This window comes from Misgurnus anguillicaudatus, chromosome 12, assembly GCF_027580225.2.
Source record: "Misgurnus anguillicaudatus chromosome 12, ASM2758022v2, whole genome shotgun sequence".
In the NCBI taxonomy this organism is placed as follows: Eukaryota; Metazoa; Chordata; class Actinopteri; order Cypriniformes; family Cobitidae; genus Misgurnus; species Misgurnus anguillicaudatus.
The window spans coordinates 27,802,750-27,824,602 of NC_073348.2; the positions used below are offsets into that span (position 1 = coordinate 27,802,750).

General features: G+C 37.1%; 2 protein-coding genes across 4 annotated transcripts in view; one reads left to right on the forward strand and one right to left on the reverse strand.

The window, feature by feature from the left end:
* f9b (coagulation factor IXb) overlaps positions 1 to 2,555 on the forward strand; it is an 18,054-nt gene extending 15,499 nt beyond the window's left edge. For both annotated transcript variants that reach the window (XM_073874274.1, XM_055208439.2), the window contains exon 8: positions 1,295 to 2,555. In XM_073874274.1, the coding sequence (XP_073730375.1) occupies positions 1,295 to 1,857 (563 nt within the window). In that variant the 3' untranslated portion in view covers positions 1,858 to 2,555. The remainder of the gene's footprint in view (positions 1 to 1,294) is intronic.
* On the reverse strand, positions 2,112 to 21,402 carry mcf2b (MCF.2 cell line derived transforming sequence b). 2 transcript variants are annotated; one of them, XM_055208437.2, is made up of 27 exons: positions 20,840 to 21,402; positions 19,132 to 19,248; positions 18,701 to 18,817; positions 18,066 to 18,215; positions 17,798 to 17,922; positions 16,644 to 16,758; positions 15,687 to 15,806; positions 15,077 to 15,268; positions 14,775 to 14,966; positions 14,492 to 14,663; positions 14,315 to 14,403; positions 14,003 to 14,088; positions 13,763 to 13,829; positions 12,707 to 12,822; positions 12,564 to 12,633; positions 12,044 to 12,136; positions 10,381 to 10,473; positions 9,920 to 10,045; positions 9,584 to 9,805; positions 9,244 to 9,336; positions 9,053 to 9,125; positions 8,923 to 8,980; positions 7,414 to 7,529; positions 7,097 to 7,203; positions 6,303 to 6,415; positions 6,056 to 6,170; positions 2,112 to 5,129 (listed from the first exon to the last, which is right to left on the reverse strand). In XM_055208437.2, exons 1-27 carry the CDS (start codon positions 20,888 to 20,890, stop codon positions 5,115 to 5,117), a joined length of 3,003 nt encoding a protein of 1,000 aa, XP_055064412.2. In that variant the 5' UTR covers positions 20,891 to 21,402; the 3' UTR covers positions 2,112 to 5,114. The 2 variants fall into 2 exon arrangements, with proteins under 2 accessions (XP_055064412.2, XP_055064411.2); XM_055208436.2 differs by having other exon boundaries at positions 7,414 to 7,613.
* Between the last annotated feature and the right edge of the window lie 451 nt (positions 21,403 to 21,853).

The following is a 21,853-nucleotide window of genomic DNA, read 5'->3' on the forward strand; positions in this document are numbered from 1 at the left end:
CCTGACCACTCAATGAGTTTCACGTCTTTGTAAACGAAAGTTTAATGCATTTTAGGAAGGATTGTTCCAGTGCACCTATGCAGCCATTGTGAGGGTGGGGGGATGATACCACAGAAACCGAAAATTCTCGGGCCAGCATCATATGTCCAAATTTCAGTCAAAACTGTTCAATTTCATCATAAACAATCTGAAAACAGGGCTTTAAGTGTAAAATACCGAACTTGTCCTTTACAATATTAAGTTGAGATGACAAATTGGCACAGTAGTTTAATACTTCGGATCATGTTCATACTTCGGATTATTCATATTTTATTATGCACTGTAAAACATTTTTGCTGCCTAAAATGTTTAAATACCATAGACTGTAAAAAAAGATGGACGACGCCTGTTCGCTATCTTCCATTGGTGAAAAGTGAAACCGTCAGTGTCCCGATATGGCGCTGACATCTTGGGTCTTGAGTCTGTGCGGTAGCGATTTCGGGACCCGTCATGCGCAGTTGTGAGCAGGAAGTGAAGCCGCGAAATCAAAACCCTGCCCTCGCTCTCGTAGAATTCGCATATCACACGATATCACAGCTGTCAATCATGACGTGACACCACCGTTTTTACATCATTAAATAACTAACTAAACACAAATCTTTTTTAAAACAAACATTTGAATGTACATCAGCGTGATAAAAACTACAATAAATGACAGAAACCAGCTTCGGAAAAAAGATAATTGAAGTGTAATTAAATTTTTTTGTTGGTCTCAAGTCCCATTGAATAACATGGGGGAAGCGGGCTTTATTACCTATCCTGGGACCAGTCACTGGGGGGCGATCGAGACGTTTTGGCTTCATTTTTCAGGGCTTGTGCGGCACGCTTGTTAAATACAATCAAATTGTCTTTGCCCAGTTGTCATTGTAAGTCATTTTACAACTTACGACTGTAAATTGGTTGTTTAACCTAAAAAAGTAAGTTACCTATTTAAAGTTTTTAGTTAATTCAACTTAATATTAATTTGACACACAAATCTTTTTTTGAGTTAACTAATATTAAACTTATTTAAATTAACTTTAATTTTTAAAGTTTTAAAGTAACTTGAACTAACAAATCTTATTTTACAGTGTTTTCACTTAATAAATTAAGTTGAGCAATTTTAACTTGTTTTTATGAGTTATATCAACTTATCAAATCAAAAATGTATAAAAGTAAATTAAGATGACTTTTGTAAAATTGTAAGTTCACAGTAAGAACATGATGTCACACACATAGTAAATGACACCTATATTGGCATGTTGTATTTTTTAAGGGGAACATGACATCACGAAGAACGAAGGAAAAGAGAGTGATCATAACATAGCTGAGTACCACATTCACCCACGTTACAACTCTCAACGGAGTCTCTACAATCACGACATCGCCCTATTGAAGCTCAAGACGCCTGTCACATTCTCAGATTACGCCCTGCCCATCTGCCTGGGCTCCAAAGATTTCACAGAGAGCCTACTTAAGAGCGCACAAAACTCTTTGGTGAGCGGCTGGGGAAGGGTGACTTCTGGAGGGATCGAATCAAACACCCTCCAAAAGGTGGAGGTTCCCTATGTGGACAGGACAGAGTGCAAAGGTAGCAGCACCGACACCATTTCCAAATTCATGTTCTGTGCTGGATACAAAACTGTACGTAAGGATTCCTGCCAAGGCGACAGCGGTGGACCCCATGCTACCCGTTATCAAAACACATGGTTTCTCACAGGCATCATTAGCTGGGGGGAGGGATGTGCCCAAGAAGGAAAGTACGGCGTCTATACCCGTATCGGTAGATATATGTTCTGGATAAGCAACACTACCAAGATCAGAACAGGAGACCAATAATGATAACCAGAGCTTCTCCCATATGTGAAATTTAATTAAGCTAACTAAATTAACAACAATATAGAATGGAAATAGATATGGCCATGATTTGCAATGAGTATTAGGCAACAGCAGCAAACACATCTGTGTACATATAGTACGTAAATACAGTTGTTGCAATGAATTAGACGTCACAGACTGTTCTGTACAGATATTTACTAGGTTTCATTCATTTAATAACAGCATTGTCACAACCAAGAAAAATATAATTTTCCATCTTCAACGTTGTGCTTTTACATCTAATGAAATTATTTTCGTACATCATATGCCACAAATCAAAATGAGATCACTTTTGTCTTATTAATTCATTCTGTACATATTATACATCAGATGCAAATGGCTTTAAGAAATACACAAATGTTCAATCAAACCACATTTTTTCTTCTATTGTGTCACATCCCCTTCTAATGAAATGAGAAGACGCACATGCAAATGTGTTTAAATTTCTTAGTGATGCTTAACAGTAAAAACATTTTTTGACATCATACTCTTTGGGAAAGGGAAGGGAAACGAGTCCTGAAAGAAAATTAATGGAATGGACAAGCTTACACAGTGGGCCTTACATCATCATACTCAAATGTACGATGGATATCATTGAGAAGAACTGACCTAAATTTGGTGGATGTGATGAATTGCAAATAAAATATTAACCAAATATGCACCTTAGTAAATTTTAGTTTGGCCTTTCTCAGAGAAATATTTTGATGCTTGGATGGCCTTTCATTGCCTGGTTATGTAATCTTGTTTATGTTTCATTTATGTATCTTTTCAAGTATGTACTTTGTCCCAGATGTAACTCTCAAATTTCTTTAGAAATAAAAATAGACAATATACAGTATGAGACAACTGGTCATAAAAACAAGATGACACAGCTATAAAATAGTAAACAACAGAGATATTAAAGAGATACATTTACTCTCATGTTGTTACAAACCTGTATAGATATTTTAAGAATTGTTTGTAACCAAACCAATCAGATGCCCCATTGACATCCTTTGTAAGAAATTTTATATAGGTTTGTAACAACATGAAAGTGAATAAATGATGACAGCATTTAAATGTGAACTATTCCTTTAAAGTGATGTCACTTGTGATTTCTTTTTCCTAAAGGTCAATAATGATTCTTCCCAGCAAGCAATAGCCATAATTTCACCATAGACCCAGTATATTCCAGCTATTAGTAGCCCACTTTTAGCCAAAATAAACTAAAATTTGGTGACATGTTGTTACAAGTCAAAAGTGATTACAGAGTGTCGGGATTCTCGCGAAATTAGACTTATGAGGTGTCGTGAAACATTTTGATAAAAAAGTAAATGCTATCAAAATAAAAAGCATACAGTTACAAACATCTCTTCCTGTACTATTTTCCACATCATTTTATTTTATTTTTTTGAACATGATTTTAAATGACACCATACAAACCAATTTTGTTGTTTTTTCCACATTTATGGGGAACATTTTCATTACCGCTTGACGGGATTTTGGTTCTTTGACATGGAAATATTTATAATTTAAAAAATCTAAAAAATAAAAAGCTTCAGTGCATGTTATACTATAAACATTTACAGTAAAGAAACATGTGGTATTCATTGGTAAATGTAAAAAGTTCTCATCCTCCGCAACAGTTTTCAATCATTGTCAAAGCCCTCAAGGAACTAACATTTAAAAAAAAAAATGTTGGAAGGGATATGATTGACTGTGACACTCAAGATGGCTACCAGCAGTTCTTTTTTTATCTCTCCAGATAAAATTTTAAATTTTGTTTGTCATACCTAGACAACTTTTTAGTTCTCATTACCGAAACATGAGTTTGTAAATGCATATATTTAATGTAATATCATGTTGCGGTAATGATCATTTTTGGTAACGATAATCTTTAAAAAAAAGTATATAATTCTATAGAAAATATTTTTTAAATCCTCTAAAAATAATGGTTATAGTAAGTTCAAACCTTAATCTTATGTGCAAAAAAATTGGCTTCAAGGGCTTTTTAAAAATTCTGATGCTGGACACCTTCTAAATCTGGATTTCGTGAGAATCACCCGTTTGGTTTAATTTATTAATTTATTTTATTTAATTTCATTTTTTGGGAGGGGGCTATGGTTAAACGACTAATACATTTTCACTGACGGACCCTAGATATCTGCGCTGTAATTGCACGTCTATTAGAGGTCTTTTAAATGCAAAATTGCTTGCTGGTTAAAACCACTGAATGTTTAATCACTTTGATAACATCTGCATTTCACATCTGCCTCAAAAAAATAAACATACAAACACTTAACCTGGACCATATGAAGGAAAGCAGCGCAATTTCATGAAAACTTTAAAAAAAATCACTGTTGATTATTAATTAAACCTCTCTGAAATAATATTTCTTACAGAGAAGATGAATAGAAATTAGATCAACCTGAAAATGGAATATTACGTTTTGGCACATAGGGACAGTTTTGCGGACAGGGTTTATCCTAGTCCCATATTACAATGCATGTTTGAGCTGCCTTAATTTAAACACATCTTGCACTGACATAGCTTAACATATATCAGTGCCGTTTATCCCAAGATGCATACCAGTATTGTTTTTAGTAAGGAATGTTTGTAAAAAATACTTAAATGTCCTAATAAGGCATAGTCATGGATTAATCTAAACCCTGTCCAGGGAAACCGACCCATAGAGTATTAGATGTTTATCATTCATCCACTGCACAGCTGCTGTCCATTCCAGCATCCTAATGGCTTTTTAAAACAAGTGCACGCCCACTGTAACCATCTGGACCAAGATAACAGTGGGTCATTACCTTGGTTTTATACCCTATACCACCATAGTATATATACACTTAAATACTTTGCTAAATACCCAAATTACGTTTTTATGTCACGTGTTATGGCACAGTTTGTTGATGGTAATTTCCAAGAATGAAGTGTATCTGTGTTACTTAAGTTTGTGCTGGAGTCTGTGCTTAACAAATGTCCTACTTCACTGTTGCAGGAGGAAAATCTTTTTATAGTATCAATGTGGTTCATAGTGTTTCTAAACAACGTTTTGCCTCTAAATCTAATGCAATTCAAAATCCCAAACAATGGCAGATGGGAACTCTCATGGCGGCTCTGTTTTTCTTGTGTGGATGTGTGCGTCACGTGGCGTGACTGGGCTCGGTCCTGGATGACAGTTATGGCCTTTAGGCTTGTCACATGTTGATGTGGTTGTTCTCAGATGCTGTTTATATTTCCCGTACCTAAAGCACATAAAAAAAAATTATACTTCACATTATATGTAAGTTCACAAAATACTCGAGTTAACATATTTGGCTTGCAGTCAAAGATAAAGCCGAATTCATTCTTTGACTACTTAAATAAATAATTTAACAATATTAAAACATAATAGATAAGGAGTGGTTGAGTGGGATGCTAAAAGAATTGTTATGATATAGATTATATTATTATTATTATTACATTGTGGTTGATTAAATGACCTACAAATTTTAAAAGTTGGTTTATACAGTACCTTTGTACCTAAAGAGTGCATATTAGTACATTAAAAGTACATATTGCTACCAAATGTATACATTTCTGTAACTAAATTGTACATTTTAGGCAGTGACAGCTGGTGACTTCTTTTTTCGAGGGCGCTCGATGCGAAGTTCGTCACAATATGTATGTAGCCCGTCATTTGTGTGGTTCGTAATATCAAAGTGTGTGTTCTGTGCATCGAGAGATCCTGTGTGCATCACGTATCTTGTCAAAACAAGTGCCCGCTGCAGACACGCCCAAAGGGTTCATGACAAAAGAGACGATCACATTTGCTAGATACTCGCATAATCTCATGCGTAATCAGAGTTTGGTGTTAAGGGAGTGTCTTGCATGTATTTTATGAACGTGAGCGTCTCTTTTATCATAAACGGTTTCGACGCGTGTGCAGCAGGCACCCACCTTGACAAAACACGCAATGCACATGGTGTACATGACATATATTTTGAAAGCGCAAGCAACACACATGACACTCCAAACACTTATTTTGAATTAGCGCCCCGCGGATGTGCACTCACGAGCCGCCACTGATTTTAGGACCTTACTATCGTCCTAGTTACTGTTTTTATACCTTTTTTTCTGAGATTGTACATCAGAAGGTGACAAAAAGATTATGCCTTTGAAGTTTACTCACCATTATCTCACCTCCTGACCTAATGGATGGACTTCTTCCCGCATCTCCCAATATTCTCAGCAGTTTATCAACGGGGAGTTTTCCCTCACCACCACGTGTCAAATTCTTAACATCCCTGTGATATACAGTATATATATATATATATATTTATATAAAAATAAATAAAGAAGGAATTATTGTCTAATATTAGACTGCTATTAAAATATACTATAATAAAAAAATTAGGTATTGCTTTAAAATGACTCACCAAAGCCCCGTGGCATTCTCCTGAAGCACGTGAATGACATCACCACTTTTGATGATTACATCATCCTTACCGCATTTTAAATGGTCCACCATTGCTCTGTACCTTCCAGGAACCTACAAGGCAGCAATCGGCATAAAACTGAGTCAAAGTAAATCATGCTGACTGTAAAAATTCAAACAGCATTATAACATTCAAACAATTCAAACAGCATTATTTATATATACACACACTCACCTAAAGGATTATTAGGAATACCTGTTCAATTTCTCATTAATGCAATGGTGTAATGGGGTGGGGGATGTTTTCTTGGCACACTTTAGGCCCCTTAGTTCCAAATGGACATTGTTTAAATGCCACGGCCTACCTGAGCATTGTGTCTGACCATGTCCATCCCTTTGTGACCACCATGTACCCATCCTCTGATGGCTACTTCCAGCAAGATAATGCACCATGTCACAAAGCTCAAATCATTTACAATTGGTTTTTTGAACAAGACAATAAGTTCACTGTACTAAAAAGGCCTCCACAATCACTAGATTTTAACCCAATAGAGCATCTTTGGGATGTGGTGGAATGGGAGCTTCGTGCCCTGGATGTGCATCCCACAAATCTCCATCAACTGCAAGATGCTATCTTATCAATATGGGCCAACATTTCTAAAGAATGCCTTCAGCACCTTGTTGAATCAATGCCACGTAGAATTAAGGCAGTTCTGAAGCCGAAAGGGGGTCAAACACAGTATTAGTATGGTGTTCCTAATAATCCTTTAGGTGAGTGTATGTTCATTCACTCACCAGCAGGACATCATCATCTTCATCAGAGTCTGAGATATTAGACAGGTCTGTGGTCCAGTCCTCTAAACCCTCACAGATGTCCACTGAGTGAGATGTCCCAGGCCAGCCTTAAACCATAAAGAATTTTTCATCCATATCCATGCCATTCAATTTTAAACAATAATATAAAACGCATTCCCAAAATCTGCTCACTGAATATATGGAAATGCAAAATCCAATTATGTTTAACTGTGAATTGTCATTATAAATTTTCCGTCTCCTACCAAGACTAAAAACGGCCAAAAAAATGGCCTCTCCCCACATGGAGGATGACTCACTGCGGCGGTTGTTGTTTTGTCGTGGACGGGGAGAAACGATGACCGGGTCTGTCAGAACCAGACTCGCCTGGTCTGAATCTGCCTCCTCCGAGCTGACCGACGCCCCCTGAAGCTTGCTGTGAGGAAGGACATCAAAACAACCTGAGCAGCCAGTGACCTGTGTGGAAGTCCAGGGCATGCACACGGACATATGCCTCATACTGACGCACCAACCGATGAACCGACCGACACAAAGGAACACAAGGCAAAAACACAACAAACAAACAAACAAACAAACAACACATATCAAACATTATCACGAGCAGGATATTCAACAACAGGACTGCGGTCAATACTGTACAGTAAAATTAAAAGTTTGTTTGAGTGATTTTCCATTAGTAAATTTAATTTTAATAATATTATATAACACAATAAGATATTGAGATGAAATTGACCCCAAGCCTGTTGCATTACACATCTTTTAAATAAATTAAATTATATTTAAAGGCACTTAAAGGTGATACAGGGTACAGGATATAAAAGTACTATGTGCTACAAATGACTGCCCACATTAGTTCACATTTCTAATGCATAAAATGTATTAAAGGGAAGGGACAGTAAGTAGGGTTTTAAGTGTTTTAAAATCAATGTCTTTATTCATGAATATGTCCTCGTTGGTGTCAAATGACCTCTGCCAGTGATCTGACTTTTCTTGGTAAGCTTAGAATTTCTCCGCTTTACTTACATTGAACGGGTAAGTCTAAGGAGGCATCTATAATATAAACTAATAATCTATAATCTAATATAAACTATAATAGCAGAGAGGGACAAAAAGCACTAGCCTACCAACGCGTTTCCACAACGTGTTTTCATTCAGAACACGTGAACCAGCTGCAACAGACAAGGAGATCAGTGACTACATAACGGCTACTGTAGTTGCAACACGCATTTAAAAAGGCGAGGCGCTAGAAAGCACTGTTCGTTTGAATGCAAAATACAATTTCACCACTAGATGGGGTAAATCCTACTTATTGTCCCTTTAACTACCTGATATTAAAACTGGTGTCTTGAGACACCAGGCTAGCCGTTGGCTAATAAACAGAAAAAAATAAATTCATTAGCCTTTTAGAAATGTTCTGCATATGAATCAGGGTTGACTAAAATGTATAATTGACAATTGAGATATTTTGCGCATCTAAAAATAAAAACTGAATAATCCGTACAGTAATTTATTGCACATAGCATTTTATTTCTGGTTTTCCTATCGGATCATCAGCTAAAACTTGTATTTTAGCTGAAGCTTTGACAGTTCAAACCAAATTACGGCTTTACGGTTTTAGAAATTAGGAGAATGTTTTCATGCGTCATTTCAATATGCTATATTTATGGATAAACACATCTACCATGCAGAAGGTCAAAACATACACTATTTAAAAATATAATGAATCAAAATTGTTTAAAAAAACATATATCCTTCAAAACCACGGCACAATACTGCATTTAATGAAAGAGATGTGAGTACAGAATCACCTGTCTGCCAAGGGTGGAAATAGCAGTTGTTCACCATCTAAACAAGAGTTAGCATCCCCTGTAAGAAATATACAGTAAGAAACAGTAGCACGTTTAATATAATTAAAAATGGAGAAAAAATATTTGTAACCTTTAACAAACTTTTGCTGGAGTATTTTTCTAATCTCAGTAAGCCAGGCGATCTTGACCTCAACTGTAGAGGCCTGTGAAATTAAACAATGAGAGATGACTATGTAAAAAGTGATTTCTGAGATGTTTACATCAAGGAGAAGATATTGGTCTTGGTAGGTCATGAGAAGCATTTGAGATAAAAGGACCTACCTGAACAACATACACCTCCTCTTTACCATTGTACCAGATTTCAAATTTCTTCACATCTCCTTTGATGTTTTCGGTGATAGTGACCGCACTCATCTGCATATGAGACAGAGAAGCCAGGTCTTACACAGGAAATTATACATTGTTTATTCATTCGTATACTGTTTGAGGCATGCATACTATACACTGAAGAAAAAATAGGTATAGCGTGCATACATTCCAATCAAAAACGTAGTGTTTCTCCTATAAAAGGTTGAAATTTGCTCCGTATTATGAGCAATGTCAGTACAATGCCTAAGGAAGTACAAATCCACATATCCACATATACTAATCTCTCTCTCACCATCAGGCAGTGTTTAAAGCTGTAAGATGCTGTTCGATCAGTTCCCTCTCCATTCTCATCTCTCTTCTTGCAGAAAAGCAGAGCTCTCTCGTGCAGGAACAGATGTCTTTGCATGGGTTTGAAGCGAGCCATGTCCTTCATCCGTGTAGCCCCTTTCCTGTGGTTGATCCACACGTTGAAGGACCCCTGCATCAGAACACGGCCAAGGTTGCTCAGTTCACCCTATATACACAGGGAACATGGTTTAAATCAACACATGTAAGTATTCAAAATCCATCAGGCATCTGGAAAAAAATACCACTATTAACATTTGAGCTTGTTTGTGTAACATATTACCTCATAACCAGTGATGGCAATTTGATGCATAGAGTCATTGACAGACTTGAGAAGGTCCAGCATGGCATTTAGCGCCCCCTGCAGCTCAGGTTCATACTGCGAGTTTGAACTGTGTTTTAGTAGTTCCTAATCAGGGAGACAGGAATAACTCAGATACGCATGCAGTAAAAAAGTAAGTTACAAAAAAAGTTTCGTTGTAAAAGAGCAGTTTGAAAGAAGATTGTACTGCATGGTACACTGTTAGAAAAAATGGTCACTGGGACAGTAACCTCTTGAAAAGGTCCACATACCATTACAAATACGTAAACATTTGGTATGAGTATACTGAGGTAATATATTTGAGGTAATAATATGAACTTTTTAGGTGCAAAGCTGTACTTTTTAAAGGGTACAGCCCTACCGGGATACATATTTTGACAATTTTTTTCTGATAGGGTACTGATTTGCTTTTGGATCAGCACCTTTAAAAGAAGCTGATACTTGGTTAAACGCTGAACAGGCTTCAGCAAATACGAATCCAGTCCTAGTTTGTGATCCAGCTTTCTTTTGCACTCCTACATAAGAAGAGATTTGAAATATTAGAGAAACAGAAGTGTTAATATCATCAATACTAGAATAAATGTGCCATAAAGAACCCTTAAAGGAATATTCCATTTTCTTAAAAGAAAAATCCAGATAATTTACTCACCACCATGTCATCCAAAATGTTGATGTCTTTCTTTGTTCAGTCGAGAAGAAATTATGTTTTATTAATGTTTTAAAACATTGCAGGATTTTTCTCATTTTAATGGACTTTAATAGAGCCCAACATTTAATACTTAACTCAACACTTAACTTTTTTTTCAATGGAGTTTCAAAGGTCTATAAACGATCCCAAACGAAGCATAAGGGTCTTATCTAGCGAAACGATTGTCATTTTTGACAAGAAAAATAAAAAATATGCTCTTTTAAACCACAACTTTTCGTCTAGGTCCGGTCCAGCGCGACCTAACGTAAATGTGTATAGTGACGTAGGGAGGTCACGTGTTACATATATAAAAAACAAATTTGCGGACCATTGTAAACAATAAACTGACACAAAGACATTAATTAGTATCAGTTGACATACAACAACTTATACGTCCTCTTTCAACACACCTGTAAACACTGGGGCGGAGTTTCACATTCGTCCTCTGTGACTTCTTGACGTCATGACGTATTGCGTGGGGTCAGCTGGCGCATCACGACCGGATTTAGATGAGAAGTTGTGGTTTAAAAGTGGATTTTTTTTATTTTTCTTGTCAGAGGTGACAGTCGTTTCGCTAGATGGGACTCTTGTGCCTCGTTTGGGATCGTTTGTAGTCATTTGGAGCTCCGTTGAAAAGGGCTGTTGAGTGTTGAGTGAAGTATTGAGTGTTGGGCTCTATTGTGGTCCATTGGAAGGAGAGAAATCCTGCAATGTTTTCCTCAAAAAACATAATTTCTTCTCGACTGAACAAAGAAAGACATCAAAATTTTGGATGACATGGTGGTGAGTAAATTATCTGGATTTTTCTTTTAATAAAATGGAATATTCCTTTAACATCTGAAGAACCTTTCGGTTTCTTTGTAGTGAACAAAGCTTCACACTTAAAGGCGGGGTGCATGATCTCTGAATGCCAATGTTGGCATTTGAAATCACCTAAACAAACATGCCTCTACCCCAATAGAATCTGGACCTTCTTTTGATAGACCTGCCCCACATACGCAACCCAGGCAACGATTTCAGTTAGTAGACATGCCCCTTACTGCTGATTGGCTACAAGTGTGTTTTGGTAAAATTGTGCACCCCACGTTTAATAAAAATGGTGCTTCACAATGCCATTAAACAACCTTTTCTGTCTAAATGGTTCTTTAAAGCACCTTTAACATCTGAAAAACCTTTCTGTTTCACAAAAGGTTCTTCAAGGTGAGAAAAGGTTCTTCAGATTAAATAAAAGTATGTAAAGGAAATGGTTATTTGTGGAAGGTTCTTCTATGGCATCGGTGTAAAGAACCCTTTTAAGCATCTTTATTGAAGAGTATTTGAAGAGTAAATGAACACCTTCTTGTGTTGTACATTTGTCCATCAATTATCATTTTGTTTTGAAGTGTGATCAAAAATACCTGAATGAAAGCAGAATCTGAACACTGCCTCCAGAGAGCATCTGAACGCGGTTTGTTCTGGCAGTAGCGCTCATAGACCTGAAAATTTTCCTTCTGCAAACAATGACAAGAAAATGGTCATCTTTACAGTAGTTCTCAACTCGAGTCCTGATCCACAAATATAGTCTGTGCTCATAGGGCATTGGACCGCAGGGGAAAAACCTTACAAACACAAAGTGCACCAAGCGCTTAATAATAAATGTGTATGAAATTTTAAACAGGAAACATTTTTGTGTTGTTGATGCCCAAGTATGCAACAAACTGCTGTGTTATTTAGTTATATTGCTAATAATAATAATACAATATTTGCTGAGTGTTTATTCAATGCATAATCATTTAGGATATTATTGAGCATATATAGTTCATGGAGACCTACTGCTGTAAAGGCCATATCCACTTAAAAAATTCATAAATATGCTCTCCACATTTAAATCTATACAGATTTGACAATACTGAAATCTAATCTGATTTTTATGCGTACCCTTGCTAGAAATCGTGCTCCTACTCTCTCTGGAGTTTCCAAACAGCTTTCCAGATCCTGCAGGAATATCCTGCAAAACAGAATGAATATGAATGTGTAATTATGTGTGCGCATGCGTGTATGTGTGTGGGCACATTCGTCACCTGCTGTGAAATTTATAGATCTCCGGCAGATTTCCAAACAGCTCCTCTTTTTTGTTTCGCAGTACAGATGGCAGTATGCTCGAGAGGGAGGGGTTATCCATCTCTGCCCGGTATCCCTAAAACACAGGATTAGATAATAGCATGACTTTAGCATTTGGTAAATCATAATAAACAGGAACGACTTTACAGGGGTCAGGGAAATCTTGCCTCACCCAATTAACTCATTCGCCGCCAGCCTTTTTTTTTTTAAGTTGCCACAAAAGTTTCACAAAATTCTTTGTATGAACAATTTATAAAAAAATTTATGAAAATCTATATAAACATACAAATATATCAAATGAAATAACAGACCCTTTGCTTTCAAACAAACAATAAACAAACAAACAAAACGGGAAAGAAAACTTTCATTAGCTATAGACGGTTTCATCTGACACACGTGCGCTGACGCTTACACGTCTGGATCCGAACTTTACTTCCGGTTTCGTTTTTTTAATAGTCTGACTATTTGCATGAACAAATGCCTCGTCAAAAATAACAAATGTTTTGGTTTCCTAGGTCAGTGGTTCTCAAACTTTTTCACCGTGCGGCCCCCTTTGTGTACGGTGCATTCTTTCGTGGCCCCCCCAAAGAAATTTTATGACAAAAAACTGTTCTAAAACTTCACATTTTAATTAAACAAAACATTAAATTATACAAAGTAGTGCTGACTTATTTTTCTTAAGGTTTAATTTCACAGAATTCATGATAAATTAATGTATTTTATAAAAATGTCATAAAACTGGGGCCCCCCTGGCACCATCGCGCGGCCCCCCTGGGGGCCCTGGACCCCAGTTTGAGAACCACTGTCCTAGGTAATCTATGTGTTGTTTTTTGCATGTTATATAAATAAACTACGTTTAAGAACTTTGTTGTTATTTTTTATTAGCAAAGTTTACCGGAAGTTACGTGCGGACCACGACAGCCGCTTGTTTATGTTGTTACTGCTGAAACACTTAATTTAACCACTAAAATATGGATATTAAACAATTATTTCAATGTAATTCGTTAAACCCTTACCAGTAAAACAGACAGCAGCTCCTCCACATAGATTCTCTCTGTCTCAATCAACTCCTTCATTACACGGCTGCAGAAGCAGGAGGAGGAGAAATAACATTGATGCATGGGAAATAAAAGATGGAGAGAGATGAGGATAGAAAGGGATAAAGACTGGTGAGGAACAGACACACAGAAGAGGTTCAGTCGAAATACATAATTAATGAACAGACCTTTTAGATGTGATACTGCCTGGATACTCACCGCTTGTGCTGGTCGAGGTTCTCAACTCCCTCCGGGCCGTAAGAGAGGCAGCTACGATTCTCCTCATAGTCGTGCATCACTTCTATCTGCAGGAACCAAAAAAGCCAAGCCCTTTAAAAGCTCACCACTGGAATATTCAGGACAGGCTTTATCGAAAGCAAGGTCTGATCGCCAAAAAAACATTACGATGCTTTGTACTTACAATGAAAGTGTGAAAGTGTTCTCCATTTACTTGTATGCAATTGGAATTTCTGTACACTTTTATTTATTTTTTATTTTACAGAGGTGATTGAACAAGGATAATCATCAGACCTTTTTCGTGCTGGGATTTTTCCGTGAGGCCCTTTTACCGGGTAGTGCAAGATCAAAAGAAAACCTCAAACTGGAGTTCACGTCAAAGCCTGACAAAAAAGCCGTGAGCAAATAGGTTTCGTGTAACTGTTATGGCATTCATGTTTCATTTTTAAGATGATATCACTGTAGACATACTGTGTTTGGGAGAGAAAAGTGGAGATTTGCAGCGTGGTGAGGTCTCAGGTCTCGGAGCGACCGGCTGGATGGGTCTGACCTGAATATCTGCCAATTTCCTTAGACAGGCCTGTCTGTTCTGGATCATTCCCTGCACTGTTGATAGCTTCTCCGTGACGGACTCTATCTGAGACTGATGGACGGAGAACAAGACAGAAGGATTTAAAAGAAGAGACTAAATCTCTTTAAAACCATAGTGATTTTTCTGTCTCTTTACGTTATAATCTTTATAATACATGTATACCTGCAGCTGAGGTGTCAGTATTGCTTCAAACTCCAGGCTCAGGATATCAGGGCTGGACCGCAGGACCGAGGGTGCAGACTCCACCAGCCTCTCTATGTCCTGCAGTGCTGTCTGCGCCCCCTCTTTAGACTGAAACTTATCCAGCAGCTGGTTAGCAAGCAGATAGGCCCCCTCATTGCACCAACGCATAGTCTGTACATATAAAAATGCTTTGAATAGGTTGTAGGCAGGTTACAAACATCAGTCGATTTTGCTGCATATATAACTGCATATTTTTCTTGCATATTCTGCAAAGTCAATACCTCCTCCAGCCGCAGCAGAAGGTCTCGTATACGCGTGAGAGCGGCCCGTTTGGTGCGCAGGGCTGTTGTAAGCGTGTCAGAATGGTGTCGTAATTCGTTGCAGCGCTGAACAATCAGGGCAAGAGCATAGTGATGACTGGCAGCCAGTTGATGACCGTGCAGTATAATAATCTGAGCACGACCCATTTCCTCCTGCAAGTACAACAGAATGAAATGAAACACTACTGTGTCAGTCTATTATGTGTAATATATGTGTATAATATACTAAAAGTAAATGTGTTATATACTAAAACATCAAAAACTGGCAGATGTCATCATCTGTGGATTAAAAATTATTAATATACTGAATCCATTAAAGGTATAGTTCACCCAAAAATGAAAATTCTGTTATTTACTCACTTTTAAGTTGCACAGGAGCACCATTGACTTCCATATTAGGAAAGAAAAATACTATGGAAGTGAATGGTGCTCCAAAGCTGTTTGTTTACAAAAATTGCTCAAAATATCCTTGTTTTCAGCAGAACAAAAAATAACTGATGAAGATATAGAGGTTTCCCTTTAATTCCCTTCATGAATCTTTAGTGCTAGAAAAGAGCATCAGATATTTCACCTCTGCTGTGGTTTCCAGCATCTCCAGATCTGTGAGTAACTGGTCCGTCTGAGCTACCGTAGTTCCCACAGCTGCGATGGCTTTCTCCTGCTTACTGAGTTTCTCCAAAATGTCCTCCGTCTAATGAAAACAATACCGTTAAAAAATTTCATTTTAGATTTACCAGCTTAATTTTCCTTAATGATGAAGGAAAGGGTTTAATAAATAAACTTAGTTAACTTCAAATTCAGGGACCTTTCAAGGACTTTCCAGGTCCAATACCCTCAAATTCAAGGACTAAATGTGGGGACACATTTCAAGTGAGAGCAAGGTTACATTGTGTTACCTTTTAAGATACATTGTTACAGTTCCCTTTCGGGGGAACTTGCGCTGTGTTACTGCAGTGACAATCTGGGGACGCCTCCAGGGTAAGTGCGTCTGAATGTGTTTATCAAATTCAACGAATGATGAGGCTTAACGACAAAGACAGGGTGACGCGGGAGCCAGAAAGTATACTATCTAAAATATTGCCAAAGACGGCGTTACAGGGACGCAGGAAGTATGGCAATGGAGACGCAGCATCTCTTTCCCTTCTCAGGGAACAACAGTTACATACGTAACTCGAGACGTTTTCATGTGTCAAACACAACTATGCAAAAAAGCATTTTGGTTTGAATCAACATTCGCATACAGAAGATATAAGCATTTAAAGCGAACAGTTTAGCATGTGTGCTTAAAAAGTATTTTTTATGATATTATCCTACACTATAGGAAATAATATGGATTTTTTTCCAAAAAACTTTTAATGACATTATGTCTATGTATGTATATTTTCAAAAACTTTCCAGGGCCTTGAATTTTTTCCCCCAGATTCACAAACTTTCAAGGATTTCAAGGACCTGTACCCTGTAAAGGGTTTTATGTTGTTTCAAAACAAATTATGTAATTTAATTTAAATTGGATTCACAGCATCTGTACCTCATGGAAGCTTATCTCATATTGAAGCAGTTGCAGGTATTGCTGAAGTTTGAGGTGGTGCTTCTCAAAAAAGCCATCAAATGCCATGTCAAAGTCCCTAAGCTGTGCCAAGAGCCTGCAAGTGACAAATGGGGTATCATCTGTTACACTCTCAAAAAAAAAGATACAAAAAGGTTCAAAAGTTGTCACTGGGGCAGCACATTTTCTAAAAAGTGCACATTGGTACCATACAGAGGTACATACTGGTACCTCAAAGGTACATATCTGTATCCAAATTGTACATATTAGGTCCTTAAAAAGTTAAAAAGTGACAACTTTTGTACCTTTTTCTGAGAGTGTATAACACAAAACCCAATATTCTATCCTAATTGGTCAACCAAACATACACTTCTGTTACATACACATGTGCATAACTCAAAGTTAAAGGAAAACACCACTGTTTTTCAATATTTTACATTTTACAATATGTTCTTACCTCAACTTAGACAAATTAATACATACATATCTTTTTTCAATGCGTGCAATTCATCTTTGTACAGCATGTCATGAATGTGTTAGCATTTAGCCTAGCCCCATTCATTCCTTAGGATCCAAACAGGGATTAACTTAGAAGCCACCGAACACTTCCATGTTTTCCCTATTTAAGGACTGTTACATGAGTAGTAACACGAGTAAGTATGGTGGCACAAAAAAAAACATGATGATGTTACTGGACCAGAGTTCGAGTGCTACAAACTAAGTGCTCTGCCGCCATACAATATAGTTCTCATTTTTTATCAGCTTAAAAAATTTTATTTTGTGCCATCATGCTTACTCGTGTAACTACTCATGTAACAGTCTTTGAATGGGGAAAACATGGAAGTGTTTGGTGGCTTCTGGGTTCATCCCTGTTTGGATCCTGGGGAATGAATGGGGCTGGGCTAAATGATAACAGATTCACGATGCGCTGTGCAAAGATGAAGTGCACGCATTGAAAAAAGATATGTATGTATTAATTTGTGTAAGTTGGAGTAAGAACATAGTCAAATATTAAAAAACGGTGGTGTTTGCCTTTAAAGACAAAAATTTATGATGACAACCATTTAGATCCACAATGTTTTATGGACATTAGGTCACGATAGTGTTGCCTTAGCCCAAATTAGTGAGTTTCATACCTTTGCACTCTTTCTTTGTCATGGCTGATGTCTCTATCTTCTGCTGCAGCCCCCTCTTCTGCCTTAGATGCCTCAAGATTTGAAAGTAGCTGACGGCCTTCCCTCAAAACGCACCTGATGTCTTCCTGTCATTGTTTTAAAGCAGATATCTCATTCTCATGTCGTTCATATGGTTCCAATGAGTCCTTCTTTGACTCTGACACACTTTGTTATGAAACCACCATGTCATACAACAATAGAGAGCATGATAGATAGCTTATGTCAATACCTTCATCTGTCTGTATTTTTCAGTGTGTGATCTGAGTAAATACTCAATGCCGCTGGCTTCATCAGGCAGTTCAATTTCAGATAGCTCTGTTCCGAATGTCTGTAGCAACTGAGCAATCTCTTTTACAGTCACTGCAAAACTCTCTATGGCCTACAGGGGGCAGCACAAGCAAAACATACATATTACTCAGCATTTATAATTGTAGGTCAATGAATTCTGATCTAAAAAGTCATCAGATATTATTCGGTAGATGATTTCATTTCTTATCAGTGTTGAAAAGTAAAATATATTATGTTATTATGTCTGTATAGCATACACTCTCTGAAAAAGGTCCAAAGTTTTACTGGGACAGTATCTTTTAAAAAGGACCTCATATACCATTTTGGTACAGATACCATGTATGTACCTTTGATGTACCAGTATGTAGCTCTAAGATACCAATGGGAACCTTTAAGGCACCAATATGCACCTTTTAGGTACAAATGTGTACTTTTTGAAAAGGTACAACCAAGTGACATTTTTTTTTACTTTCTTGAACCTTTTTCTGAGAGTGTATAATGCAATTTAGGTATAATTTTTTAATTGTTTCTGTGAATAAATTAATGTGTTGCTCCAGCACACAATAAAATGCTTACAGTTCGCAAAACTATCCAATCACTGTGGCTCTGCTCCAGCGTACCACCAAACTCAGTGCTGAGTTGATTTTCATCAATGAAGCGAAGCAGGTCTGTCAATGAGCTCAGCATTACCATCTGAATAGGGCAGACAAGAGGCAGGGAATTATTTAAGCATGGCACGTTTCCTGTCAAATTATATTAATAGGAACAATCCACTGATTAACAAGGTCAACCTTGTAAGGGATGAATGGCCTTTAAAGGGCACTATCTGAGTTTTCAAATAACTAGATATGAAATATCAAGTTTAATTAGGGTGATGTGATTTGAATTAAATGGCTGCACTTGATGTTTGATTTGCCTTCCAATGCTTAAAATATATACATTGTTGTCACAACTGTACAATAATAAGATTTCGTTCGGCATGGAGGTCTTGTTCGTATAACTCTTACCGGCATCTTGAGGGCAAAGTCGTCCTGACTGAAGCGGAAACCGAGGTCTGTTCCAGTGGTCTGGTGAGTTTTGGGCCTTAGCACCAAAACTAAGTGCAAATGTCCGGGGAAGGACATCTGAAGTAGACATTTCAGAAGTTTCAGTTCACATTTGCATAGCTATTTAACTTATTTCAGATGTTAAAGGTGCAGTGTGTAATTTTTAGAAGGATCTCTTGACAGAAACGCAAAATAATATATAAAACTATATTATCAGGGGTGTATAAAGACCTTTCATGATGAACCGTTATGTGTTTATTACCTTAGAATGAGACGTTTTTATCTACATACACGGGGGTCCCCTTACATGGAAGCCGCCATTTTTTATACAGAAGCCCTTAAAGGACAAACTTTTTTACCAAGTTGTCTCCAACGATGACATGTTTGTCCGGTGGCGGCTACCGTAGCTTTTCTATGTGTTTCAAAAGCGATAGATGAGCAGTGGACTTAGCTGTTGGTTGCAGTTCGCAACCTCACCACTAGATGCCACTAAAATTTACACACTGCACCTTTAAGAATTGAAATTGAATTACAAAATAATCATAAAAAACAACTGAAGTGATTAAAACTACTGGCTTACTACCACACTTTTAATATTTAAATACATTTGATTTTATATGCATAGCAGATTCTTTAATGCAAAGTGAGTATTTAACATGGAAAATTTAGAAATCTGGGTCAGGTAGACACCCACCTGTCACCATAAATACACATACAATGTCTAAATCGTGACAGTATTCACACCCACACAACAAATACTGTAATATACTTTAGTATATAGTAAACTTTAGTAAATTGTGTACTGTAGTATATAATAATTATTATTATACTGTACTATATCAGAAAAGATACTTTAGCATAACTATAGTAGCCTAAATAAGCTGTATAGAAATAGTATACAGTAGGCTAACACTAGAATCATTTTATTACAGTTAACTGTAGTAAATCCTAAAGTATACTACAGTGTTTTTTAATGGGGGAAACAAAAACAAAGTAAATCAGCTACTATACGTCTGGCAAAACCTTAAAAGACTTTAATGTCTGTAAATCCAAAGCTGGATTTGGTGACTGTAGACTCTATAACAAATGCTGACACGTGAAGCATAAGTGCTGTCGACTGTCTGTCTTACATCTTCTGATGGACAGATGATCAATTAACCACGACACTCAGACATTCAGACTTCTCAACCTGATAAGTGTGATGGTTATCCACAATTAGTTAGTTCTTACACTTAGTCACATTGCGCGTAAAGCCTATGCGTAATCATTAATATGGGACAGACAAAAGCATCTGCGATCTATTTTTAGTGCGTCAGTGATGGCCCATGCATAAAATAAGTGCTGTGTTCCTGCAAAAATACAGCAGGTGGCCATGGTCTGTTTCAAAAATAGTTGAAATTATTTTAAAATGTATGTAATGCGCCACATTGAGACAGCTCATACACTGGGGGTTTAAATGCACGCCATTGATGATTTGTATACATGGTGCAGTAATCATTCCAAGTCGAACTAAAAACTAACATTATACACGTCTTATAATCTTGTTTATAGAGTTTTGCAATAATTATGCGCAAGCAGGACTCCCACCCATGTGCCCGCAGTAACGCTTGCCAGTGCAGCATAAACCCGGTCAGAAATACAGATGACTTATAATACAAATCCATCTTACCGCAGCCCTCTGGATCCGGGGCAGACCCTTGAATGGGTTTGCTTCCGCCATCGTTTCTAATGTGCCCGTTTCGTGGGGATGTAAACCCACCTCCCGGCCTCACAACTTCCCTCCGTCCATGACTTTGTCTACGGGACTCTCAGCAGCAGCAGCATCGAGCAGCCGCAGAAGGGATGCTGCAGTGCCGACAACACCTTGACCGCACTTACACTCTCATTGTTGTGTAATCTAAAATAGCCTACATGGCACTTTAACGCTGAACGAAATATATCCAACAAACTGCTCTTTTCTTGTCTAATTTACTTAAAACACAGCTGTTTTGATATTGAAAGTCTTTATGGTCAGCGCTGCCGGAAACGCGAGTTTTAAAATTCAGCACCATGGACAGAGATCGATGCGCACGCGACAACTAATAACGCAATTCACGCTTTACGTTTCTAACAATCCACATATAATAATACTAAAATATACTTTCTATATATTAAACTGTACTAAAATCTGAAGTACTTTAATGTTAGTAAAGCATAAAATAGTAAATGTTGAAGTATAGGCAACTAGTTTTTAGGTTCACTTTAGTACAGAATACTATAGTATGCATTAACAGAGTGCAGTAATTACTATCATATACTACAGTAGACTGTAGTTTACTTTGTACATATGTTGTTTAAAAAAGTAATTTTATCTAAAAAAGATAACACATGTTGTATTTAGTAGCCTACATAAATACACTGTAAAAATACTTTGCTGCCTTAAAATTTTTTGTTGAATCAACTCGGATTTACAAGTCTTTCAATTTAGTATTATTTATCTTGACTAGAGATGAGTTGTTATAACTACAGGTGAGTTGTTATAACTCATAAAATTAAGTTGACTTTTCTCAACTACATTTTATAAGTTGTGACAACTCATCTCTGTTGACATGACTCTCAAATCTGAGTTGATTTAACAAAAAATTCTAAGGCAGCAAAGTATTTTTACAGTGTATAGTTTTATATCCTTTTTTTACATTTCTGG

Excerpts from the sequence above, each read along its gene's own strand:
- mcf2b (XM_055208436.2), bottom strand. The coding sequence starts at position 20,890 with ATGGCGGAAGCAAACCCATTCAAGGGTCTGCCCCGGATCCAGAGGGCT. Across the intron at positions 14,089-14,314 it reads AAAATCCCAGCACGAAAAAG|ATAGAAGTGATGCACGACTA; the intron begins GTCTGATGATTA and ends TGGTTCCTGCAG. Across the intron at positions 12,634-12,706 it reads ATCTATAAATTTCACAGCAG|GATATTCCTGCAGGATCTGG; the intron begins GTGACGAATGTG and ends TCTGTTTTGCAG.